The sequence below is a fragment of the Spermophilus citellus genome, assembly GCF_964194105.1.
Source record: "Spermophilus citellus genome assembly, chromosome: 13".
In the NCBI taxonomy this organism is placed as follows: Eukaryota; Metazoa; Chordata; class Mammalia; order Rodentia; family Sciuridae; genus Spermophilus; species Spermophilus citellus.
In genome coordinates this window covers 85,979,442-86,004,520 of record NC_138193.1, presented here as the reverse complement: position 1 = coordinate 86,004,520, position 25,079 = coordinate 85,979,442, and the positions used below count along the sequence as shown (strand labels likewise).

General features: G+C 33.7%; 1 protein-coding gene across 2 annotated transcripts in view; it reads right to left on the bottom strand.

The window, feature by feature from the left end:
- Positions 1-1,144: 1,144 nt before the first annotated feature.
- The window catches only part of ATL2 (atlastin GTPase 2), a 57,807-nt gene continuing 33,872 nt past the window's right edge, over positions 1,145-25,079 (bottom strand). The window contains exons 3-14 of one of the 2 annotated variants that reach the window (XM_081264082.1): positions 18,238-18,372; positions 17,763-17,867; positions 15,087-15,137; positions 14,532-14,588; positions 12,630-12,722; positions 9,243-9,381; positions 8,319-8,446; positions 7,088-7,144; positions 6,057-6,128; positions 5,030-5,461; positions 3,596-3,610; positions 3,034-3,499 (exon numbers count right to left, since the gene is read on the bottom strand). In XM_081264082.1, coding sequence (XP_081120208.1) covers positions 3,392-3,499; positions 3,596-3,610; positions 5,030-5,461; positions 6,057-6,128; positions 7,088-7,144; positions 8,319-8,446; positions 9,243-9,381; positions 12,630-12,722; positions 14,532-14,588; positions 15,087-15,137; positions 17,763-17,867; positions 18,238-18,372 — 1,392 coding nt within the window. In that variant the 3' untranslated portion in view covers positions 3,034-3,391. Of the gene's footprint in view, positions 3,011-3,033; positions 3,500-3,595; positions 3,611-5,029; positions 5,462-6,056; positions 6,129-7,087; positions 7,145-8,318; positions 8,447-9,242; positions 9,382-12,629; positions 12,723-14,531; positions 14,589-15,086; positions 15,138-17,762; positions 17,868-18,237; positions 18,373-25,079 lie in introns of those variants that run through there. The other variant, XM_081264081.1, reaches the window with a different exon arrangement.

Here is a 25,079-nt window from a genome sequence, read left to right as displayed (position 1 = left end):
TAAGCGTTGGCGAGGATGTGGTGAAAAGGGTACACTTGTACACTGCTGATGGGACTGCAAATTGGTAAGGCCAATTTGGAAAGCAGTATGGAGATACCTGGGAAAGCTGGGAATGGAACCACCATTTGACCCAGCTATCGCCCTCCTTGGACTATTCCGAGGACCTTAAAAGAGCGTACTATAGGGATACTGCCACATCAATGATCATAGTGGCACAATTCACAATAGCTAGACTGTGGAACCAACCTAGATGCCCTTCAATAGATGAATGGATTAAAAAAATGTGGCATCTATACAAAATGGAGTACTACGCAGCAGTAAAAAAATGACAAAATCATAGAATTTGCAGGGAAATGGATGGCATTAGAGCAGATTATGCTAAGTGAAGCTAGCCAATCCTTAAAAAAACAAATGCCAAATGTCTTCTTTGATATAAAGAGAGCAACTAAGAACAGAACAGGGAGGAAGAGCATGAGGAAAACATTAACATTAAACAAAGACGAGTGGGGGGAGAGAAAGGGAGAGAGAAGGGAAAACATATGGAAATGGTAGGAGACCCTCAATGTTACACAAAATTACATAGAAGAGGATGTGAGGGGAATTGGAAAATAAACAAGGAGAGAAATGAATTACAGTAGATGGGATAGAAAGAGAAGATGGGAGGGAAGAGGAGGGGGGATAGTAGAGGATAGGAAAGGTAGCAGAATACAACAGTTACTAGTATGGCATTATGTAAAAATGTGGATGTGTAACCGATGTGATTCTGCAATCTGTATTTGGGGTAAAAATGGGAGTTCATAACTCACTTGAAGCTAATGCATGAAATATGATATGTCAAGAGCTTTGTAAGGTTTTGAACAACCAATAAAAAAATAAATAAAAATAAAAATTATACCAGAGAAATACTAACACCAAAAGGGTTATTTCAGTCAATAATTTTGAGTCTGTCTTTAATCCCTTTTATTGCTTATTGGTTAACAATCGGAGTCCTTCAGCTGAAACTGAAGGGTTTTCTTGGAATTCTGTATAGAATTATACCATCTTTGGAGAAAACACTCTAACAAGAAATACTAAGAAATCAAATGGTCTAGATTTCACAAGTTTTTTTAAAGGTAAGCTAAGTCTTATATTTCAGAACAATTGCTATTATAACAAATTTTTATTTTTTTTATTCATAAAAACAGTCCACAGCATTCATAAAACAGGGTGGTAGAAGAAATTAAGAGACACACTTTTTAGGTGGACTCTTTACCTTTAAGAACAGGTGAGTAGGCAGTAATTTAATACAGATGGAATACAATCCATATAAAAACAAAATACAATCCATATAAAAACAAGATTTGAATGGAGGTGGGAGAGAAGATATACCAACCAAAGTAAATTTAGAACTTTCATGCATGCAACTCAACATCTGAATTTCCTTTACTTAAAAACCAAACTAAGTGCTTTAGTAGGTGTTTTACTGTAAAGAAAGCTACAGAAGTATTTTTAAAAGTTCAGCCTTGCATATACTACACAAACACGTACCAAAAAAATAAAGAGAGAAAGGGAGAGGAGAAATTAATAAGCCTCAGCTACACCTAAGCTACTCACAAGTTTTCTCTTACATAGACAGACACAGAAAAACAACTTTACAAGCTTTGCTTCAAGGTACAATACCTTAGATTTCTCACTTGAGTGTTTCCTGCTCATGCTCTTTTCAGTATAAACAAATATGGTTTATGTGGTGGAACATATACTTGAAGAATTCCTTAAAAAAGAATCACAAGTTTCATTTTATATATACAACAAATTTTTAATTATGTACTGAAAATAAATTACAGGAAATAACTTTAAAATGCAACAGAGGACAAGTCACAATAAACATTCCCATTGAATTCCCTGGGGTGGGGGGGTGGGGTGAGAATTGCAGTGCTCAAGGAAGATAAATATCACAAATATATCAAAAACTTCAAATTGTCTATGCATTCACACACTGACGTGAGCCACAAACATTCCTTTCACAGAAACTGTACTTATTAGCCTACCACAGAACCAGATTTTGCCATAAACTACAAAACTTTTAATACAAAATCGTATTTATATATTTATAATTCATATACATGCCCTATCTGTGATTTTAGAAAATAAAAGCTACACACTGTACAGACACTCTTAACTCATAGCTGTAGGCAACATTTTTGGATGGAATTTCTCCCCCAATAAAATTAATGGCATATTTTATGTACATGAAGGCTAAACTGCAAAAAGACAGTTCAGTTTCCCAGATATGCATCTCCTTTTAGGGCAGGTTTATAAATTTAAAAAAGCCAAGACAAATGTACACCTCAGAATAACTTTCTTAGCTACAAGAGTTGCCATGTAATTTTTGTGAAATTTCCGATACATGCATTTATGTAATACTGGTATTGAAGGCAGTAAAGCAATATATACTTTTAATGTAGTGGCTCAATAAAGGCTTCATTGTCATTCCGATTTGATTCTTGATACAGTGATTCATAAATTCTTTAAAAATTAAAATTTCAATGGGACACTGTGTTAAAGAGACTCTAAATAGATTTCTTAAAATATTTCCCTGAAATATCCTTTTACATAAGACAAATTTCACTAACATTAGATTAAGTAAAAAGAAGGAAAAAAAAAAGAATTAAACATGGCACAAATGTGCATGATATAATAATGCTCCTCACCCAATCTCCAGGTCTTAGGAGCCTTTAAATGAATGCTTAAAACCAACAAACAATTTTCACACTCTGTGGCAGCCATCTGTGAAGCCAGTTATACTAAACTACTTCTACAGTTGATTGTAAACTTTGGTTTATTTTTATTTGAGTTCTCATTGTACAGCAAGCATGAAAAAAGGGAGTGGAGTCCATGAGGAGATGAACTGTCAGTCTGTCTTTAATCTGGCATGATGAGACACCTGGTCAGTCAGGCCTGCTTTGATAGAGTTTGTTACAGACTGCCTTATGTTTTCCTCCATCAAATTATCACCCAGGGGCTTCAATACCTGTGGTATGAGAAATGTGCAAAACAAACAAAACATGAGGTAAAAAAAGAGTTACATATAAAAATAGATATAAAAATTCAATTCAAAGCAATGACAAAAATAACCAGGAATGTGAGAAATAAAAAGATGTTTCTCCCAAAAAAAAGTTATGATGATACAAGTAAAGCATTTAGACATTTTATAATGCAACAAAAATTACTTTCCTCTTATTCAAACCATTTACAAATCCTATGAGATGGATGTGCAATTCCATACCCTATATGCAGCATCAAATCTGGTATGTATACAGCATTTATGCAGACCGGCCCAGACGGTCCTGCTTATTGTCCTACATGTGTGAGTGTGAACACTTCAGATAGAGAAAAGAGTTAAAAATACTGTCTAATTTTTCTTCTTGTTATTGTTGGATGACAGTCTCTGTCGCTGTGCTGATGAAAGAGCACGATGAACCATTCGACGTCTAGTAACTTCAAACAGTTTGGAAAACACCTAAAACATGGAGTGATTTGTTAGGAGAATGACTCAAGAGTGCCTTGATGCTAAAGAGCTTAAGACTACAAGAATTTGAGACTGTAGGTTTCTCACCTTCCTGGGACTCCTCTGAAGCAAAAGAAAAGAGAAATGCAATACATTTTAGACAAGGTTTGTTGACATAACACAGATCTTCTCTGACTAGTGAGCACCTTACCTCAACAATACTATACTGAAAATAATTTTTGCACATCATTTAATTGTTTTGTAATATGGCACCTGTAAAATCCTATAATCAATGCTAGACAGATAAGTGTTTTTTAAAAAGACAACGTGAAATTACTGAAATTCATGTTGCAGAAAATCAGTAATGATTCAAAATGATAAGTAGATCACACTCTTATAAAAAGTGAGGTGGTGATAGCTTTTAATCCATCTTCTATTAGCAATTATCAAAGGACCATGAAGTAGTAAGATTTATAAAGAAATAAAATTCTAAAATTTAACAAATATCCAAACACAAATAGAATACTTTCCTAAAGAGAAAAGGCAAAACCCAAATTAACACACTATTACAAGAAAAGTCAACATCTAATCAACTTTCTTCAAAAAATGGTCTGCTTCTTCAGTCTTTAAAGCCAAAAACAAACATGCACCTGCAAATCCTAAATCTTTAAATAGGTTCAACACCTTACCAGAAGGAGCATGAAAATGCTCCTTCACACCATGATAATAACCTCAGCTTTTATCCTGGTCCTTGACATGATGTTCAGGTATTTCATGATGATCATTTTAATGACATCCTTAAGGAGAATTATCTTTACACAGGCAAATCCAACACACAGGTGGCAGATATACAAAAACGCACTCATTAGTAGATACTTGCTGGACAAGAGTTCACAGCCTGACTTTGAATTGTAATTTGAGGTAAAAGATTTTGACTGAAGTTGGTTTCTCAGCTCATGGTTGCTTTACTTTGTCCTTTAGTATTTCCATGGTACAGAAGTCAAAGTTTCTTTGGGAAAAACTCTCTGTGGGATTGCTTCTTGTAGTACATCAATAAATCACCACTTTCTTCATGGAAGGCAATGACAGGAGTCTGTCATCCAATGTTTTTCCTGCACTGCTTCTTGCTGGTGTAAGAAACTTCTTTTTCTTTCCAAAAGCATGACTATACTTCCAAACTTCTTTTCCTTACCTTTAAAACTATTCATTGATTATATTTTATTTTCTCAAACAAAAAAATATATTATTAGAGATCCTGGTCCTACCTACTGATGGCAAAATCAGGCCTATAACTAACTAAGAATCTATCCTGAGAATATTACAGATTTAAGCTAACCAAAATACATTATGACTTTAAAGAAAAAGAAATTTTTAATTAGTACATTCTGTATCCAAACAAAACATAAAATATATTTTTATCATTCTTCATGTAACGGAAAGTAGTGTGTTGATATGTAAACACTGCAGGGGAGGCGTGGGGAATAAAGGGAGTCATGGGGAAAATGAGATTAGTCACTGAAAAACCAAAAGATAGATACCAACCTGTTCCCATAGTGTTTCAGCAATCTGATCAATCATTGTTCCAATTTCTCTGAACTCCCCAGAGTATTTAACATATGCCCAAGTACAAAGGGATGTCAGTGCTAACCCCATGACAAGGTTACACAAGACAGCTATAGAGTTCAGGCCAATGAAGCCAGTCAGTCCTGAGATTATATACATAGCAAACATGACCGCAAACAGTGTGGCAGGAGTACGAGCAGCATAGAAGATATTTTTGCCATCATTGTGCTTTATAAAATTTGCATAGGTTTCTTCAATTTCAGCTTCAAGCTGGTCCTGATAACGACGGCAGAACTCATCTCCACCCATTTTTTTCACAGAACGAAATTGTTTAAGTGCTACTTCCTTGAGATCCAAGTGTTTTCGCTCCAGATCTGAAGGTGCAATGTAAGGCTTGTCACCACCACATACCTGTACAGACAGAATTACAGTAGGAGAGATTACATGCCAGAAATAATTACCACTTGAAAGAAGTTCCCTGCTCATAGTTTTAACCAAACCACTTACATGATTTACTTTTAAATTTGTATGTAATACTTTACAGATTAATATAACCTATTGTTTCTTACAGGTTTAACTGACTCAAATAATTTTCCAAATATGAATAATACTACTAAAACTGAAGTAAAAAAAACTTTACACTACACTTGATACCTGACTTCACCTGACCCACTAATACATCAGGTGGCTGACAAGAGTGGATAAAAGATTACATACTGACATAGAACAAGCTTAGGGCAGAAGTTGCTACTAGCCTTAAGCCAATGTTAACTTCTATCACAGGCTATTAAGAACAGTCAGAAAACATTTTAGTAGAGGTTATGCAACACCTTACCACCTGAATTCTAATCATGTGAATTATTCTCTTAGTTTATTTCCAACAGAGATTATAAAGGGGGATTGTGAAACAATATAACAATATGTAAGAAACACTAATTGGCTCCATTATTTTAAATATAAAAGTCTCCTATCCCGCTAGTATCAAATTTAAATTTTAGTTACAAACCTGTTCCATGCTTTTGCAATAGAGATCTCTTGCTCCTGCTACAGCAGCAAGATTATTAGCTTCAGCTGTTGCCTAAAAAAATAAAATTAAATGCACAATTATTGTTCAAAAAAATACCCTATGACTCTACAAAATCTGATTAACATAATAAATTATATACAGTGAACAAGTCTAAACTGAACCATAAAAAATATCAACTTAAAGTTTTACTTTCCTTTAGGAGAGTATATCAGTAGCTTATGATATAGATTTTTAAAAGGATAGTTGCCTAAGTTTATTTTGCTTAGATTCATGCTTAAAGAGGTTTTCAGAAAGTACCATGTGTTATGAAATGGACAGATATAGATATAATCTTAAAATGCGTTAGATTTCCTTCCTTACATATAGTTCTTTCATAATCAGATTCACACAAGACATATTTTCAAACCTATAAAACTGTTTACTACATTAATTTTACTAGAAAATACTATTTAATCCACTATAAAACTGAGAAGCTGCCCAAAGTAGTAAGTCTTAAAAAAACAGAATCTGAATTAAACAATACTAATTAATAATAAAAGAACATAATTTAAAGTGGGGGGGGAGCCTATTCACTAGAAGCAGCTCTAAATCAATAGCAAATGAAAATAAGCTTTTTTTCAAACAACAATCTTTGTCAAAGACTCAAAGAACAGAAGTAGCTTAGTTCAGAAAGGCCCACATTAAACCATCTACAATAGAAATGTTCCTACACTAAGTATCTGAAGAGAAGGTATAAAGGGCTTTATTTCTATTGGCCTACACATGGCTCAAGGTCTGTAATCTGCAGTTAAAAAAAAAAATCGTATAAAGACTTTAGAATTCATGACACATACTGCCTTAAATATATAAAATGTATTTCCATGCAAAAAAGAACATTCCTCACATTGCCATTCCCAGAATTTCTCTTTAAAGCAAAGACTTTTGTTCTCATAAATAAGGATATATACAACCTCCTGCCCCTTCCCCCAATGCCTTATACATACACACACAGTGTCTTAATCTCTCTCTACCTGAAGCATGGACTTTGGATGTGGAAGTTCCTCTCCTTGATAAATTTTAATGTAAGCCTAAAAAGACATAAGATTCATATTGTAGGTTACACAATTTGATTTGACATCTCCAAAGAAAAATCATTAAATACAAAAATAATTTGCATCATTAAAAGGAAATATACTCTCATTTCAACAAAATTAATCACATTCTCAAAACTATTTATATACATGCAGCTAAATAACACCTAGAAGAAATGTTGCTACCTGTACTTTGAACTTGTATAAGTTGTATCTCATATTTAAAAGTTTTATACAAAAAATGCCATCGCTTAATGAAAAAAAAATCCATAATTCTCCCTGTCAATCTTTTTTTTTTTTTTTGGTAGTGCTAGGGATTGAACCCATGGCCTTGTGCATGGAAGGCAAGCACTCTACCAACTGAGCTATATATATCCCCGGTCCTACTGTCAATTTTTCAAATAAACATGTTAGAAAATATTTTAACCCAGTATTTGACTAACTTAAATTTTATCTCAGCTTAAGAAGAAAAAAAAAAAAACCTAATTTGTAATTTAATAAGAAAAAATGTTCTGATGTCCATACAGGTGTCTTTCATCTCAACTTTCTACTGACTCAATATTAATCTATAACTAAACAAATTCAGTATGAAAATGATCAGGCATTCAATAAGTGAACAAGAATACATTCTTAGTTAACTATTCCTTCCCACCTACCTATAATGACCAATAATAATACGACCCTCTACAATGGTCTTGTCCTGGCAGGCAAACTATAAGAGCTAAAGAATAACTGAGGGAGAGGGAAAACCAATGAAAATGCATTTGAACTCAAAAATCAGTAATAGATACTTTCAGCTGCTCTTCTTGAGTCCTCAGAATTCTGAGAGAATGCTTTTTTGAAGAATTCAGAATACAGAATTATGTTTCCAATCCCTATTATCACTCCCAAATGACAAAGCAGTATTTCAGTATAATAAATGGCTCTTCTCTCCATGTCAGACGGAGGAAAAGTAGAATAATTCTGTGAACAAACAAAATCATTTTCTAGAAGATACAAGTAGTCTGTTACAATCTCTTACTTAAATGTCGATACACCCAGAGGCCCAAATATGGGTTGTTTTTATTGTTGTTTTAAAGTAAAGGTTAAGAAACTTCTTATATATACAGATGAGTTCTAAGTTGGCTACATTTCTATCCTAGATAGTCATTCAATTTAAGAGTTTGCCTACCTTAAAATACTCTACAAGATCTCTACAAGTGACTTTAGATCCACTTATCTCTTTTTCCACCAAATTTTCAGGGGCAAGCAGCAATGGAACCAGATTTTGAAGCTCTCGTTTAAAGTCCTCATCAATATCTGGTGAACATGAAATTAGTCAACATTTAGTCCAACAAAATAAAAAAAAAAAATAAGTCCTCATTGATAAGAATTCTTAAAGTTCTATTTTATAACTTATAAGGTCTATTTTATAACTTTGTAAGAGGACAAATAATCACTTAAATACAATCATTTTTTTAAAGTTCATCCAAAAATGCCATATCTCTTAGGAAAAAAACAAAAATCCCCACTACCCTAGTACACCGTTTTCCCACACCCCCATAATTCTTTCAGTTCAAATTTGGACTACCAAAACAATATCTTCATCAAGTATTAAAACTAAAGCATCCTTTACAAGAGGCAAACAATTTAAGAGATCAAATTAAATTTTAATACTATATTTTGTTTTTCTAACCATACTGTAACTTTTGTTAATTCTCAAGCCTTTTGCTATCACACTTAGATTAATTCTAAAACCACAAAAAATTATGCTATCAACTATGAAACAGAGAAATTTAAGTCTAATTGCATCAATACAATAAAATGGTTAGAGCTTTTTAGCAGATAAAATATTAAAATGTTTTCAGCCTTCCAAATTCTCAAGACTTCAGTCCAGAGCAAAGGAACACATTATAAAATAGGTTAATCAATATGCTAGATGGTTGCAAACAAACCAATAAATGCTAGAAAGAACACTGAGAGCATTCTAAGCACATTAGTATTAATATATCATGATATCCTTTATCAATAAGACAGGAAATTTAAGGAATCATGTATTTGAAAAAACTTTCAGTCTCTAAAAATGTTTGATTTTAGCAAGAATGGGAATTCCCACCTTTCAATCTCCCATCAAAACTAGGATTAGTTGCAACTTTAAGACCAGGATGTGGCAAAAGGAAGCAACCCAGATTTGAGAAACAATTGTGAATGTGCTTCCTTACATTCTGTAACTCTTCATGTTGATTTTGTTTTACCTGAGGGCAGAAAGAGACAGGATAATGGTGCAAAGAGGAAAAAAATTAATGTTAAAAAAGGAAATTTACATGTATACTTGCATGTATATACATTCAACTCAGATGGTTCTAAAGGCCCATTTCTGAACACTTTGATAAGACCTCACATTTTCTTAAAACCAGAAAAGATGTTTCTTCCTAAGTAAGCTGCCTGAGATACCAAAAAAATAAATAAATAAAATAATAATCAATTATAGTATCTAATGTCTGAATAACAAGTTGTGGCTGTGACTTATAAATTAAGATTTACCTTTAAAGTATTTATAATGTCATAATAAAACAAAACAAAATGAAACAAACAAAATACTCATATGCCTTCAAATAAAAGGGTTGGCACCTGATAAGAATAAGAGCCAGGTCAAAAAGCTCCAGTGTAGTCCCAACTACCTTAGAAATGGTATTGTAGGACTCTCTTTATGTGATTATCTATAATTTATGCTAGTTATCAGAGCTTAGAAAAGAGATACTGAAATACTGATATTTATTTTCTGGAAGAAAATCTTAGAAACATTTTGAATAATTATTAACTCATTTAGAGATAGATAATTTACACACTCTTCAAAAGGTTCTTCTCAATGGCCATTGTAACAAAACATGTGCTATTCATAATTAAAACCTGGAAACTACCTAAATCTTCAGCAACAGAATGGAAAAACAGTTGTCTATTCGATTAGTGAAATTCTAAATAGCAATGAAAATAAATGAACTAAACTACATGCAACAACATGTTTTAGTCTCAGAAACAAAATATTAGGCAAAAAAGCTAAATACAAAAGAACATATGTCTAAGTGCTTGTATTCATAAAAAGTACAAAAACAAAGCCTGTTAAAAGGATAATGGTAAGGATTGGGTGGGGGTAAGTAAGTACCTGGAGGTGGTGCTTCTGGGTGTAGGTTATGGCTATATTCGTTTTATTTTCTACAAAGTTACCAAGCTACACATTATGACCTGAGCAATCTTATGAACATATGCATGGCATCGATAAGAAGTTTAAAATCCTTCTTGCTTTGAGGTAACTAGTTCAGATATAGTCTGTTAATTTCTTATAAACAAACCAGAAAAAAAAGCTGTGATAATTGCAGTTATCTGAAGAAGCTGAAAATCCAAGAGTAAAGAATTGGTCTTAATCTCATTTTAGGAATAAGAAAATCATACTATTCCACCACAAGTCTTAGAATGTGATTGAGAAACCAAGTGCATCATTCCACAGACAATAAAATCTTATTAACCTACTGTATTAATAAAGGGATCTCTACACATAGAGATGTTATATATATATATTGGATGTTAGTAGATGGTAATCTGTAATTATCTGACCTGCAGATTTCCTAAGTACTTTCACAGGAAGGTACTTTAAGGATAAAAGATGATGATCTTGTTGGTGAGGTTATTTTCCAGGAATGGCTTCATGTGGCATCTCATAAAGGAGTGAGAGTACTTGGATCCTATACCCAGTTATCAATAATTAAGTGACCATAAGCAAGTAACTTTTCCAGGCTCCAGTTTCACTGTGTATGTTATGGTTTAGATGTGGTATCCCCTGGAAGTTCACATGCAAGACAATGCAGAAAGGTTTGGAAGAGAAATGATTGGGCTATATCCTAACCTAATCAGTGAATTAATCCCTAATGGGATTAACTGAAGTGGTAGGGTGTGTCTGGAGAGTAAAAGAATTGGGGCATGGCTATGGGGTATATATTTTATATTTGGAGAATAGAGTCTCTCTGTGCTTCTTGATCACCATGATGTGAGCAGCTTCCCTCTACCACACTCTCCGGCCATGATATTCAGTATCACCTCAAGCCAAGGAATAAGAGAACCAGCCTTCTCTGGACTAAGACCTCTGAAACCAGGAGCCCACAAATAAACTCTTCCTTCTCTACAATTGTTCTGATCAGGTCCTTTAGTCACATGCAGCAAAAAAGCTGACTAAAACAATGTATAAGAAAAAAAGGCTGATAAACTATGAAACTAGCCTAGGAATCCATCAATGGATGAATGGATAAAGAAAATGTGGTATATATACACAATGACATTTTATTCAGCCATAAAGAATGGAATGATGTCATTTGCACTGAAAAAAAAATGGATCAAACTTGAGAATATTACATTAAGCAAAATAAGCCAAACTTAGAAGGGTTGTTTGTTTTCTCTCATCTGTGGAAGCTAGAAAGGAAAAAGAAAAAAGAAGGTATAGAACATGTGTCTCATGAAAACTGAAGGGAAATCAGTAGAGCAAAGAAAAGGGACCAAAGAGAGAAAGGAGAAGAGGAAAAGAAGAAGTACTAGAGAATTTGTATGCATGCACAAATATGTAACAGCAAATCCTACCATTGTGAATAATTATAACGCTCCAATAAAAAATATGAAGGAGGGGCTGGGGTTGTGGTTCAGTGGTAGCGCACTCACCTAGCACATGCAAGGCCCTGGGTTCGATCCTCAGCACCACATAAAAACAAATAAATAAAATAAAGGTATTGTGTCCAACTATAACTAAAAAATATGAAGAAAAAAAAGGATGAACTAGATATGTTCAGGGTTAGGGTTAAGGTTAGGGATATGTTTAAAATCCCTTTTCTAGCTCTATATGTTGTCACTCTATCAGAGATATGAGAGGTTCTCATATCATCTGTGTTCAATACGTAAACATTAACCAGCCTGTCCTAAACGTTGAGAAGCTGAGCTGACCAAAAAGAGACTTGTGAATATTCTAAGTGGACCAAAATCTCCTTAAAAAATATTGATCCTCAGGAGGCTAAGGTAGGAGGATACCAAAATTCTTGAGGCCAGCCTGGGCAATTTAGTGAGATCCTGTCTCAAAAAAAATCAAAATAAGGCTCGAAAAATACCTTAGTAATAGAGCACTTGCCAGGCATGCTAGGGGTGGAATCCCCAGAATGAATGAAAGGAAGGAAGGGATGGAAGAAATGGGGTAAGGGGTAGGAGGAAGGAGGAGAAGGGAGAGGGAGGGGAAGGAAGGAGAGGAAGGAGGAAGCAAAGGGAAAGGAAGAGAAAGGAAGGCGGGGAAGGAGGGAAGGTGGGAAGGTTGATCCTTTGAATATTTACTGAGGGACAGTTTGTTCAGGAGAGAAAACACATGTAACCACTTATGTAGAGTTAGTAACTGACAGTGTAAGCACAGTCCAGGCAGCCCAGCCTTTTGCCTGGTGTGGTGCTTATGCTCTCCTCTCCAGGACACAGGGCTTACCTGCAATCTCTTTTCAAGGAATTGTATTCCACCTTCCAAACCATATGAATGTTCATAAGGATAACTCCAATCTCGAATCAAAAACATTAATGTCTACACACAGAAAAAAATACAAAACACTTCTTATAAAATCTTAAGAAAAAACCATAAGTTTAATAGTTAACACCTCCTTTCTCCCCTAAACAATTCTTACTAAAAGTGAGTACATGGCTATTATTAAAGACCCACCTAAACCAACAACATACTCAACCCCCATACCAAGTAATCACCTCCACTTGAATTTCACTACATATAAGGAAAAAAGTCACCCAAGCAATAATATGATTTTAAAAAGGAACAAAAGGCAGAGCAGGGCATTTAGATCATAATTTTAAATCAAGGTTGTATAATTACAAGACCAACCAAATCAAGATGGCTAATTCTACACGAATTATAGATTTGATGTCAATAGCACTAATTTCACAGAATGATTTTTAATTCATACACTTAAGTTTCTCCACCTCAGCACTACTGACATTTTGGGCCAAATAATCTTTAATTGTGCATGGCTGTCCTGTGCATTACAGGATATTAATATCTCTGGCTTCTATGCACTACACACCAGTAGCATTAACCTCCCCAAAACTGTGACAACAAAAAATGTCTCCAGACATGGGCAAATGTCTACTGGGTGGCAAAATTACCCTAGTTCAGAAAAACTCACAGATAATATATTTATTCATATACATAAAAGGAAGCCATAAACCTGCCCAATCATTTCATAAAAGTGATTGCTTTAACTAGAACAGCACACAAGAATGAGACACAATTGATGTAAACCCACTAATAATCACTAGCAATGCTATCAGAGGAAGGACTTCACACACTGATGGGCAATCAATCTAGATTTCTTTGTTCTATTTCCTATTCTCCCCCACCCTAACTGCAACTAACCAAACAGTACTAATGGCAACCTGCAAATTGTACTTGCTTCAAAAAATAAAGTAGCTGGGTGTGGTGGCACACACTTATATTCCTAGCAGCTTGGGAGGCTGAGGCAGGAGGATCACAAGTTCAAAGCCAGCCTCAACAAAAGCAAGGTGCTAAACAACTCAGGGAGACCCTGTCTCTAAATAAAATACAAGATAGGGCTGAGAATGTGGCTCAGTAGCTAAGTACCCCTGAGTTCAATCCCCAGTACCACAAAAAAAAAAAAAAAAAAAAAAAAACTACCTGGAACTTTTTCATATTAAACCAAAATAAAGAGTAACAGGACTAACTTCGACTTGTAACATACCACAAAACAGAAACTGACCCTTATTTTTGGAAAGAAAAGTTACATTACTCATGGTTATATTAAGGGCCCACTATTATTATATAATAAGGTTCTTTGCCCCTCAAAGTTTAATGTCATGATAATTTTAGAGAGAAAAATAAAAAATAAAGGTTGTTTATATACCATTTTTCCAAGCTGGTTAATGTGAGGGAGTCATTTTAAGAGAATTTCACTTTTTACTCTACATAATACCATATTGTTTGAATTGCTAAAATAAATGTGTATATCTTTGCAAAATAAAATTAAGTTAAAAATAGACCTACAACATTTTCTAGTAGTGTATCACATATAAAAGAAATGTGACATGACTGTCTTATTCAATTTCTCACTGTCTTAAGTTTTGGAATTAAGTAACATCTAAAAGAACCATTACCCCCTTAATCAAACTAGATTTGTTTGTTCTATTTCCTATTCTGTTGGCCTCAACCTGGTATTAAGTTGGTGACGACATCACCAATATTTAGATTCAACTCCACTGAATTGATTGCTACAAATGAGTTTGTCATAATACCCTGTATCTCCAAAGTTAAAAGCTGAGGTGAGCTTCTCATAAGTCTATCTTATAAAATGATAAAACACTTACTTACCTGAAATGGTTTCTGATAGATTTCTTCCATTGCAAGTCTTCCATACTCTGTAAATAACTATAAAATCAAGTTATTTAAACTAATGTCCCCAGGGAAATTGACAGAGACTTTTATAAAATTGTTCTATATCAGGACAAGCTATCAGAACTTTTAATATCATCTGAAAGCTAAGTATTTAATTTTCTAACACACAGGGTATATATTGAAATCACAGGCCTGGCATAGTGGTGCACACCTATAATCCCAGTGACTCAAGAAGCTGAGGCAGGAGGATCACAAGTTCAAAGCCAGGCTCAGCAAAATCAAGGCACTAAGCATCTCAGTGAGACACTATTTCTAAATAAAATGCAAAATAGGACTGGGGATGTGGCTTAGTGGTTGAGTGACCCTTAGTTCAAACCTCAGTACTAAAAGAAAAAAAAATGAAATCACAGGTCAGTTTTAAACCATATAATATTCAACTTTGTTATTACATCATAGGCTTCTAAGTATAAATTCACAATAACATGACAATTCAATTTTAAAACTTTAGCATGTATTCTGAGACATACATACTTGTAAGTGTTGAAGATCATCTTCTTGAATATTCTGAGATAAATTGTATACCTATTAAAACAAAATTCATTGTTTTTATTAGTCTTACTTTGAATACACACCTTGTGTATAATTTTCCTTGTGAAAATTAAGACTATTTTATGCCTTACCACAAATTAATCACTTAGCCACTATCTTAATCAGTGGCATACAAAAAGGACTTTCTCTTTTTTCATAATAGTCAAGTGATAAAATATTAAGGAGGAAGGAGTGGTGGTAAAATACGTGAAAATCACGAATAAATGCATATTCACTGCCTAAATTTGGCAGATACTTGAAAAAAGTGTACTGCAATAGCCAAACTATGGAACCAACCTAGATGCCCTTCAAAAGATGAAGGGATAAAGAAAATGAGGTATGCAAACACAATGGAATATTACTCAGCCTTAAAGAAGAATGAAATTATGGCATTTGTCAGTAGATGGTTGAAGCTAGAGAATATCATGCTAAGTGAAATAAGCAAGTCCCCAAAAACCAAAGGCCAAATGTTTTCTCTGATATGTGGATGCTAATTCACAATAAGGGGGGTGGCAAGGGAAAAACAGAGGTACTTTACATTAGGCAAAGGAGAGTAAAGGGAGGGGAGGGGGTATTGGAGGAGGAGGGACAGTAGAATGAATCAGACATTATTACCCTATGTACATATATGATTGCATGACTGGTGTGATCTTACATCATGTACAACCAGAAGAATGAGAAGTTATACTCCATTTATGTATGATGTGTCAAAATGCATTCTACTATCACATGTAATTAGAACAAAATTTTAAAAAGTAAAAAAAAAAATTAAAAATTATATTGTATAATAGGTTCTTTTTCTCCTCAAAGTTTCATGTCACGATAACTTAAGAAAACTAAAAAGTAAAGGTTGTTTATATACCACTTTTTCAAGCTGGTTAATGTGAGGTTGTTTATATACCACTTTTTCAAGCTGGTTAATGTAACTGATCAGTGGGAATCTCATCTAACATTGACTCTACTATAGTTCTCTTTTTACTTAAAACTCATCAGTCTAAACAATTTTAACAGAAAAATTTTAGCAGCCTCTGGAAACTAATAAAAGTAACAGTAGGTGGCACTCTTATCCTGTCCAGAATTTTCTGAAGACTTCCAAAGACAAAACAGACCAGAGCTATAATAGAGGCTCTAAAGTTCACACTCAGGAAAAGAGAAATTGGAGAAAAGATTAGTTAGGTCCAGTCCTTCCAAGACAGATCTTCAGAAGAGAACTCGGGCTATAATTGGAGAAGAATGGGCACCTACTGCTAAGAAATAACTTGTATCTAAGAAAATAAGGGTACTCCAAAGGGAGAAATACAGATAACTTGGAGGTCAAGAATATACTTGATGTTCAGCAAACCTAAAATGATAGTCTCAAGTCATAATTAATTCTAAAGAGTATTTTTAAAAGTAATTAATGACTGAGGTAATTAAACTTCAGATTTAAAGTAAAACCTGACAGTATGACTAATCTATTCTTATCCATCCAGTGGACCTTAGCTTTTAGAAAACAGGTCCAGATCTTTTCATTGTCAGGGCCAGGCAAATAGTAAAGAAAGAGACTTGTTTATCTTAGATCATTAGTACTTAGAATACTACCCTGGATACAATAGGTGGTAATAACCCTGGATATAACAGGTGCTAACAATTTGTTGAAAGAATAAATGACAAGGTCAATTTGTTATTGATTTATCAGCTAGAACTTATTTAAGGAAAGAAAACTAACCTCCAAGGTCAGGAAGAAAGCAATAATACATATCTAATCTTCTTGGTTTTTTTAGAGTCTACAAAGCATTTTATGCATTATCTTATTTAGATCTCTTCTTTAACAACAGCCACACATGAGGTAGGCAAAATGGGTAAAACCCTCATTTTGCAGATAAGAAAGTACCTATATAGTTTTTAAGTTACTGTCCAAAGAGTTCTTTAAAAAGTTGAATAGGGCTGAGGATGTGGCTCAAGCATTAGCACGCTCGCCTGGCATGCATGCGGCCCGGGTTCGATCTCAGCACCACATACAAACAAAGATGTTATGTCCGCCGAGAACTGGAAAATAAATATTAAAAAAAAAATTCTCTCTCTCACTCTCTTTAAAAAAAAAAAGTTGAATAAACAAGAGAACCCCAAGTTTGAACCCCAGTAATAAATATTAAGACACAGAACTCCCTCATTATAATTTAAGGCAAGGTCTACTGCCAGCTTACTTGAGGGGCTACACTATGATAAGGCAAATATGAAGAGATGGCTTCTATACTATTGCAATTGTGCCATTTTGCAAAAGCAGAGAAAAAAAAAATAAGAAGGGAAAAAGAGATTTCTGAGGGTCCCGGATAGTATCACTTAGTGAGTAGTAGCCATTATCCTCAGCCTTCTAAGGCTGAAAGCCTAGATTCTACAAAAAATTTAAAGGAACTGGTTTCTGGTATATTGCTTCCTTTGTAACTATCCAAAATACAAAATTTCACATTATAAGCCAGAACAGTAGGCATGGAAATAAGAAATGTCAATAAGAAATGTCAATGTGCTCTTTAATTTTAATCATATTAAAATTTTTCTTTAATCAAAAGGCATTTTTGAGGAGCAGCTGAAGGTACCAGGATCATATGAACTGATGTTATCACTTAATCCCTATCTCACCTGCACAGAGCTGGTCATAGTGCTCAGAGCAAATACGGTTGCACAGTCTTTAATAGTTGACTGGCTATCAAAGGCACCCTGGGTATCCATTAGCAGCACAGCCACCTAGGAATTCAAAAGTTTATCATACTTAGTAAACAGTCACAAAAAACAAATATAAAAATCATATATTAAATGGTAAATTTCAAAAGCAATAATTAAATCAAGAACACTCATCTCTATACATTTTAACATAATAATCTTTATACATTAAACTTGCCACACATTAAGTTCTGTGTTGCTTTGAATTTTTTTTTTTGGAGGGGGTGGGGGGGGGGGGGTTGCTGGGGATTGAAATCAGAGCTTTGTGCATGCAAGGCAAGCACTCTACCAAATGAGTTATATCCCCAGCCTGTTCCTTTGATTTTTAACACAGAAAGTAGCTCAAGAAAAAATACAGAAGATTAAAAATAGAAAAGTATAAGTGAAATTTTACTTTTGTTCCATTAGGTCTGTCAATCACAAATACTTCATTCCAAACTTGTATGCCTGTTGTTTCTCTTTCACAACCACCTCGCCATGTAAAGCCGGTCAATGGTTCATTGTTTCCACCAATCCAACTTTGAGAATCCTGTTAAAGTCAAAGATAAATGTAAACTAAAACACACAAAAATCAAAAGAAAAAAAAACCTTTAAAAATCACCCATTCCATATTTTACAGATGAGGAAGGTAAGTTCAAAGATAAAATACACTATGTAACATCATCCAAGTAGTTACAAAAGCAGTCCTAAATTCTATGTGGTTTTCTATAGGGATGCAGTTTCCTTCAAACCTGAACCTTCTCAAGTCAGTTCAAATTTCCACTCTGTGGGCTTTTAGGTGAGTGGGGTCACACCCATTTTTCCCTCTTCAGCAAAGATTTCTTATAATGTTTAAAACAAAAATCAGACACCAGCTATATCTTCTTATACAGAAAAGTAAAACTAAGTTTCAGAAAGAATGACTGTCAAAAAAGAGTATCACTCTCTTAAAAGAGCTTATATTAAATGTTTTTTATGATGCCTTGTTACCTTTAAAACATAATCAACTTTTAAAATGACCAAGTCTTACGCTGGGGATATAGCTCAATTGGTAGAGTGCTTGCCTTGCATGCATAAGGCCCTGGATTCAATCCCCAGCACCACCACCAACAAACAAACAAACAAACCAAGTCTTGTTTGCAACCTGATTCAAATGATCCAAGTATAAAAAAGCCTTACTTGAATGAACAGAATCTGAACCCAGACTGCATTATCAGTTGGGATAAATATGATTGTCTGATATGAATGACGTCATGATTGCATTAAGAAATAGCTAAAAGAATACTTGTATGTTAGATACTCAAGTATTTGTAGTAAAAGGATATGCCTGGCATTTAATATTTCAAAAGGCACATATACACATACAGAAAACAGATGAAAGAAGACCAGCAAAATGTTGATGTATAGAATGCTGGGGTTCATAATGCTATCCTCTTTATTTTGGGGTATATTTTTAAATTTTCTATAATATAATGTTTTAATTAAAACTATAGGCCGTACTACTATAATTAAATATGATGGGGCTGGAGGTACAGCTCACTAGTAGAGTGTTCACCTAATATGTACAGGCACTGGATTCAATCCCTAGCACCATAAATAAATAAGAAATAATATAACAGTTATTAAATCATAAGGTAGTTTATCTAGAAAATTAAATGTGGGACATAAATGAATACCTTTGACAGATGTCAAGATGACTATTTTAGTATACTTAAAAGTTCTTTACTCAACATATCTCCAAGGAAAAATTTGGTTTCAGAAATACTTCTGGTAAGCTTGAATATCTAATCCAAAGTAGATTATAAAGTTCAAATTACTGGTAGGAAGATGATGTTTTAAAGCAGGATCGATGAAGGATGAAACAATTTAGGAAGAGCATGTATAAAGTGGCAAAAATAAGTCATCCAGACTATAATGTAACATGACGATACAGCCTTAAATTTTAAACAATCTATAATCATCATTTCACAAAACTCTCATCTCGAGTAGGTTACCAGTCTTATAAGTCATAAAATTCTCTATTTGTTTTCTTCAGGTTTCAATAACTTCAACTAAAGGCCCTCACCTCTGCTGGTTACAGACTGCCACATGGTACAACTCCATTCATAGTATATACAATAGAACCATATTTCAAAGTACCCTTCCTGAGGATAGACGACCACAACTGGTAGTCCTGCCCCTGGCCTATATTTTAGATGCTCCAAATTGTTCTTGTACCTCCTTGCTGTACTCTACCCCAATTCTTGCCACAGCTAATTTTCACAAGAAATGTAATCATGTCATTGTCTTTCTAAAACTCCACCTATGGCTTCCCCATTACCTATAAGACCATCCATCCAGAGACCTGTTTCATAACAATGCCCCTTTAATCTATTTTTTCTCTCTCTGTTTCTGATATTCCCAACCAGTACTTACATATCCAGTTTCTACCATATCCCTCCACCAAAAAAAAAGAAGAAAAAAAAAAATATCACCATTTCCCAAATGCACACACTGTTCAGCCGTCAACATCTTTCTCTGCCTAGACTCAGATTTTTTGACATGGTGGGGGAATCAGATGCCACATGTGAGAACCTACTCATTCTCTCACAATGTTAAAGAAATCTGGTATTGAATGAACCATTTTTAAAAGGTGTAACCTACACAAATAAGTTAAAAGACACTATCCTCTTAGAGAAGTCTACTTTTAGTCATATTTTATTTATCTTGCTTCTCTATCTTCTCTAACAAAACTACTTCTCTAAACAAAATTACTTTCCATGACAGCAGTTTTATTTCATTCTCATGAATTCCCAGCATGTCAAATAGTGCCTGGTTTGTAGTTAGGTATTCAAAACATTAAAGTTTTGTGCTCCCTTTTGAGCATGGGTAATAGATGCAGAAGAAATATGAGCTTCTTTATTATTCTAGAAACAATATAATTATGTAGACAAAGCAGTAAAAATAAAATTTTTGAACTATGGATGACTAAAGTCATAGGCTAATGTGCTTATTAACTTATTAACCCCCCTTCAAAAAAAATTTTAAAAAGAATTAGTGTCTCATAAAAATCTACTATGTATCATTACTTCTTAGTAAATGGGAATATTGTAAAATATTCAATGGATTAGTTAATAAAAAGATAAAAGAAAAGGTAAATCAGAAAACCAAGTTAATCAGATTTTCAAAATTTTGAAATCTGTTATTTCTCTAACATACTGAACATTAAAGCTTTCATAAAATACATTCATTCATTCATCCATTCATTCACTCATTCAACAAATCTACGGAACCTCTACCAATTGCCAGTCACTGTTCTAGATTCTAGAGATAGAGCAATGAACAAGAACAAAATTTTTCCTCTCCAAGAACATTTTAGTAGGTTCTAGAGACAGTCTCAATGATTATGTCTCAAAAGTTACAGACCCCATCTGCTCTCAAAATTTATTAAAAGCAAACCTTGCAACTTGAAAAACACTAATCTGATTCCATTCACTACTACAGAGAAAAAAAAACCTCAAAACTCACAGATTTCCAAAAGCTACCTCATTCTTCCAATTTAAAATAGTAGGAAAAGAGGAGATCTTATAGAATAACTCTCAATTGCAAAAGGCAATCTGAAGTCATCTGAACTTCAAATGTAGTCAGATAGTGGAATAAACACAGCACATGCCAAAAAAGACTTGACTTTATAACTTACCAGCAGTAAATAAACTCTAAATAGTAAAAAACAAATTCATATTTCACCAAAGGAACAGTAATTGTCTGTAGTAACAAAATGAAACAACAGCTATATAAGCTTTAGACCCAGAGTTTGGTAGCCCAGACAAGCCCATAACCATCAGAACACACCAGTTTCCCATTTGCTGACTCCTTCCACAACAGCCAGGCTAAAAAAATAAAAGTCCATCCAGAAGCCATAATAACTCAGCTTGGATTGGAGTAAAAGACAAAAAAGTATAAAACTAAGACCCAATTAGCATTACAATAAAGAAGGAGATCATCCCTAGTTAAAAGCCCCACAAATGAAAATCCTAACCTGTATAAAATAAGTACCTATTCAGGAGACGGGTTATTAACACTCAATACCCAAACTGGTGGAGAGAACTAGTATATACATTCTAACCATTGATTGTAGCTTAGTATTTTCAGTTGAATGTGAGAAAACTCAAGTCCCAGGGGGAAAAAAAAAATATGGAACATTAATTCTGAAATAATCTTACTGATCTCCCATCCCTGCCTCATGTCCAACTCCTCTTTCCAGGGCCGGACAAATAGTTGGCATTACAACTGACCCAGGTCACAAAGTCAAGCAAAGAACATTTCTAAGAACTTACAGATTTGCTAAGGAGAAATTTAATAATTTAAGTTCTGCTTAAATGCATCTTTGACCATGAAGACATTATGCTAAGTGAAATAAATCAGACACAAAAAGAGAAATGTATGTTTTCAGTCATATGAGTTGCTTAGAGTAGTCAAGCATGCAGACAGAAAGTAGAAGGGTGATTGCCAGGGGCTGAGAGGAGAGGAAAATGGATTTAGCATTTAAATAGTAACACAGCTTTAGTTTGTGAAAATAAAGTCCTCAAGATGAAAGGTGATTGGTGATAGCTGCACAGAATTAACAAATAAATTTAATGCCTTTGAACTGTATACTTATAAATGGCTAATGTGGTGAATTTTTGTTTTGCCTATCTTACCACATCTTAAAAACAAAAAGGTGGCCTTGAGGGGTACCAAAACAGAAAGGGGAGACACCACCAGTTATTAAACTGCTATCTAGCCAACTCCAACACCCCCTAACAAGCCTACAATTTTTATTTTCCTTATGGACTTAAAATTCTGATCAAATTCTGTTTGTTTCTCACATTGGTAAAAATGATAGAAAATTCAAAATTTCAGATTATCACATAAGAGTTACAGTGCTTCACTTAAAAAGTGAAATATTCCAAAGTAAATTCAATTAAAATGGTTAAATGAATAAGCTAAACCTCTAGATTAAATCTGGAAGATAGTTCAATGAACTAATGAACCAGTATAAAGTACAATGATGCTTTAAAATAAACAAAATCCACACCTATCAGAATGGCTAAAATTTAAAAGATGACATTTACAAGGAATACAACAACTATAAGTCTCCTATATTGCCTAGTGCAATTGGTGAAACCTCTTTGCAAAAATATTTGGCAGCCACTAGTAGAGCTAAAAAGGTATTTTGTCATATGACCCAAATTTCTACTCCTAGATATAAACCTAACAGAATTGTGTATATTCCCAAGGCTTGTATAAGAATATTCACAACAATTTTATTTAGAAGAAACAAAAACTGGAAACAACTTACATGTATATCAATAGAGAATGAGGTAATTAAATTGTGATATATTCCTCTAATGAAATATCACTTAGCAACAAAAAGACATTTCTGATGCATTTAACAACACAGATAAATCTCTTAGACTTAATGTTAAATAAAAGAAATCAGACACAAAATATACATACTTTTACAATTCATGTCATTTCCAAAATAGACAAAAATAATCTAAGGTAATAAAAGTCAGCATAGTGGCCTTTGAGAGCGGGAATAGTAATAACTGGGAGGAGAAATAAGTGAGTCTTTTAAAATGCAGAAAGTGTTCTCTCTTGATTTGAAGTGGTGGTTAAAAAACATACTTATTTAAAAATTAACTGGCTATACTAAGGTTTATGCATTTATTGCATTTAAGTTATAACACAATAAAAAAATAAAATGACCAAAAAGAGGCTTTTTTAAGATATTTTCTTCCTCCAAGTACATTTATTTCTTGGAAAAAGAACATGAAACAAAACAAGTTTTTCATCATGTATTCACACATTTCCCATAAGTCTTACAACTCAGACACTGTTAGCCTTGGAGAGGAAAGTGAAATTAAATTCAACATCCATAGGGCTGATTCATACATGTTTCAGGTGAGTTATATGTATTGCATATGATGCTTAAATATAGTTTTTATTCCTGCTCTCTGGCAGCATTCTAGAAGCAAGTCCTTAAATAGTAAAGAATAAAAACTACATAAAGGACAGTTTCTTTAAAATACCTTCTGTAAATATGCTATGGATAAGTCAAAACTCTTATGTACCAAACAAAGCAAAGATCCTTCATTCATTTTGCTTGGAAACTACTGGAAGGCAAGAAACGTGACTACATTTGCACTAGCAGATGCTCTTCTGTCAAGTCTATTTCACCTTCTGAAATAAACAGTGAAAAGCAAACATTTATAAAAGAGCAAGGAATATAGTGTAGGAACATCCTATATGGAACCACTACATACTGGAAATATGTGGGGAAATAATGAAATTGGCCTTGCCACTTAGTTTGAACCTCATTTCTTAAACTAAGCAAGTTGAAATTTTACTAATACTAATATTAGTAATATTAGTATTAGTAAAATACTAATATTACTATGTAGAGTTATTATGAATACTCAGTAAAATAATACCTGTTAAGTGCTTAATAATCACAGTACCTAGAATTCAATGAAAACTCAAATACTGTTATATGAAAAGATACTGAGGAAGAATATATCTTCATCTACTGAAGTCTTCTGCCGAAAATGAATAAAACCTGATTCTGATCAAGTCTATAGAATCAACACCAACGGGATAAAATTAGCAAATCCAGAAATGTGCAGCTCTATAACACAATTGGTCTTTACAACAAATAACTTGCCAAGAAAAATAGAAACAGGGCTTAAAACAATTTAAAAACATCAAGTCATAATGTAGATCTCATCTGGTTGGATTCAAACTGTTAAAACATAAAAAGCATCTGTAGCAAGTAAAAGGTTGTAAACATTTCACAATATTCAAAAATTATTACTACTTTTCTGTATGATGACATTATTATAATGTCCTTTCTTTAAGAGATATTGAAATATCTACAAATGAAATTATATGCTTGGGATTTACTTCAAAACAACACATTCAGGTGTGGAGTCAGCTGGACTACAGATGAAATAAGAGTTCATGATTTCTAAAAATAAGAATGTGGGCATTCATTATATGATTGTCTAATCTGACATGTGTTTAAAATTCTTTTCTTTTAAGGAAACTTTTTTTTTTTGAGAGAGAGAGAGAGAGAGAGAGAGAGAGAGAGAATTTTTAATATTTATTTTTTAGTTTTTGGCGGACACAACATCTTTGTATGTGGTGCTGAGGATCGAACCCGGGCCACACGCATGCCAGGTGAGCACGCTACCGCTTGAGCCACATCCCCAGCCCTAAAATTCTTTATAATAGTTT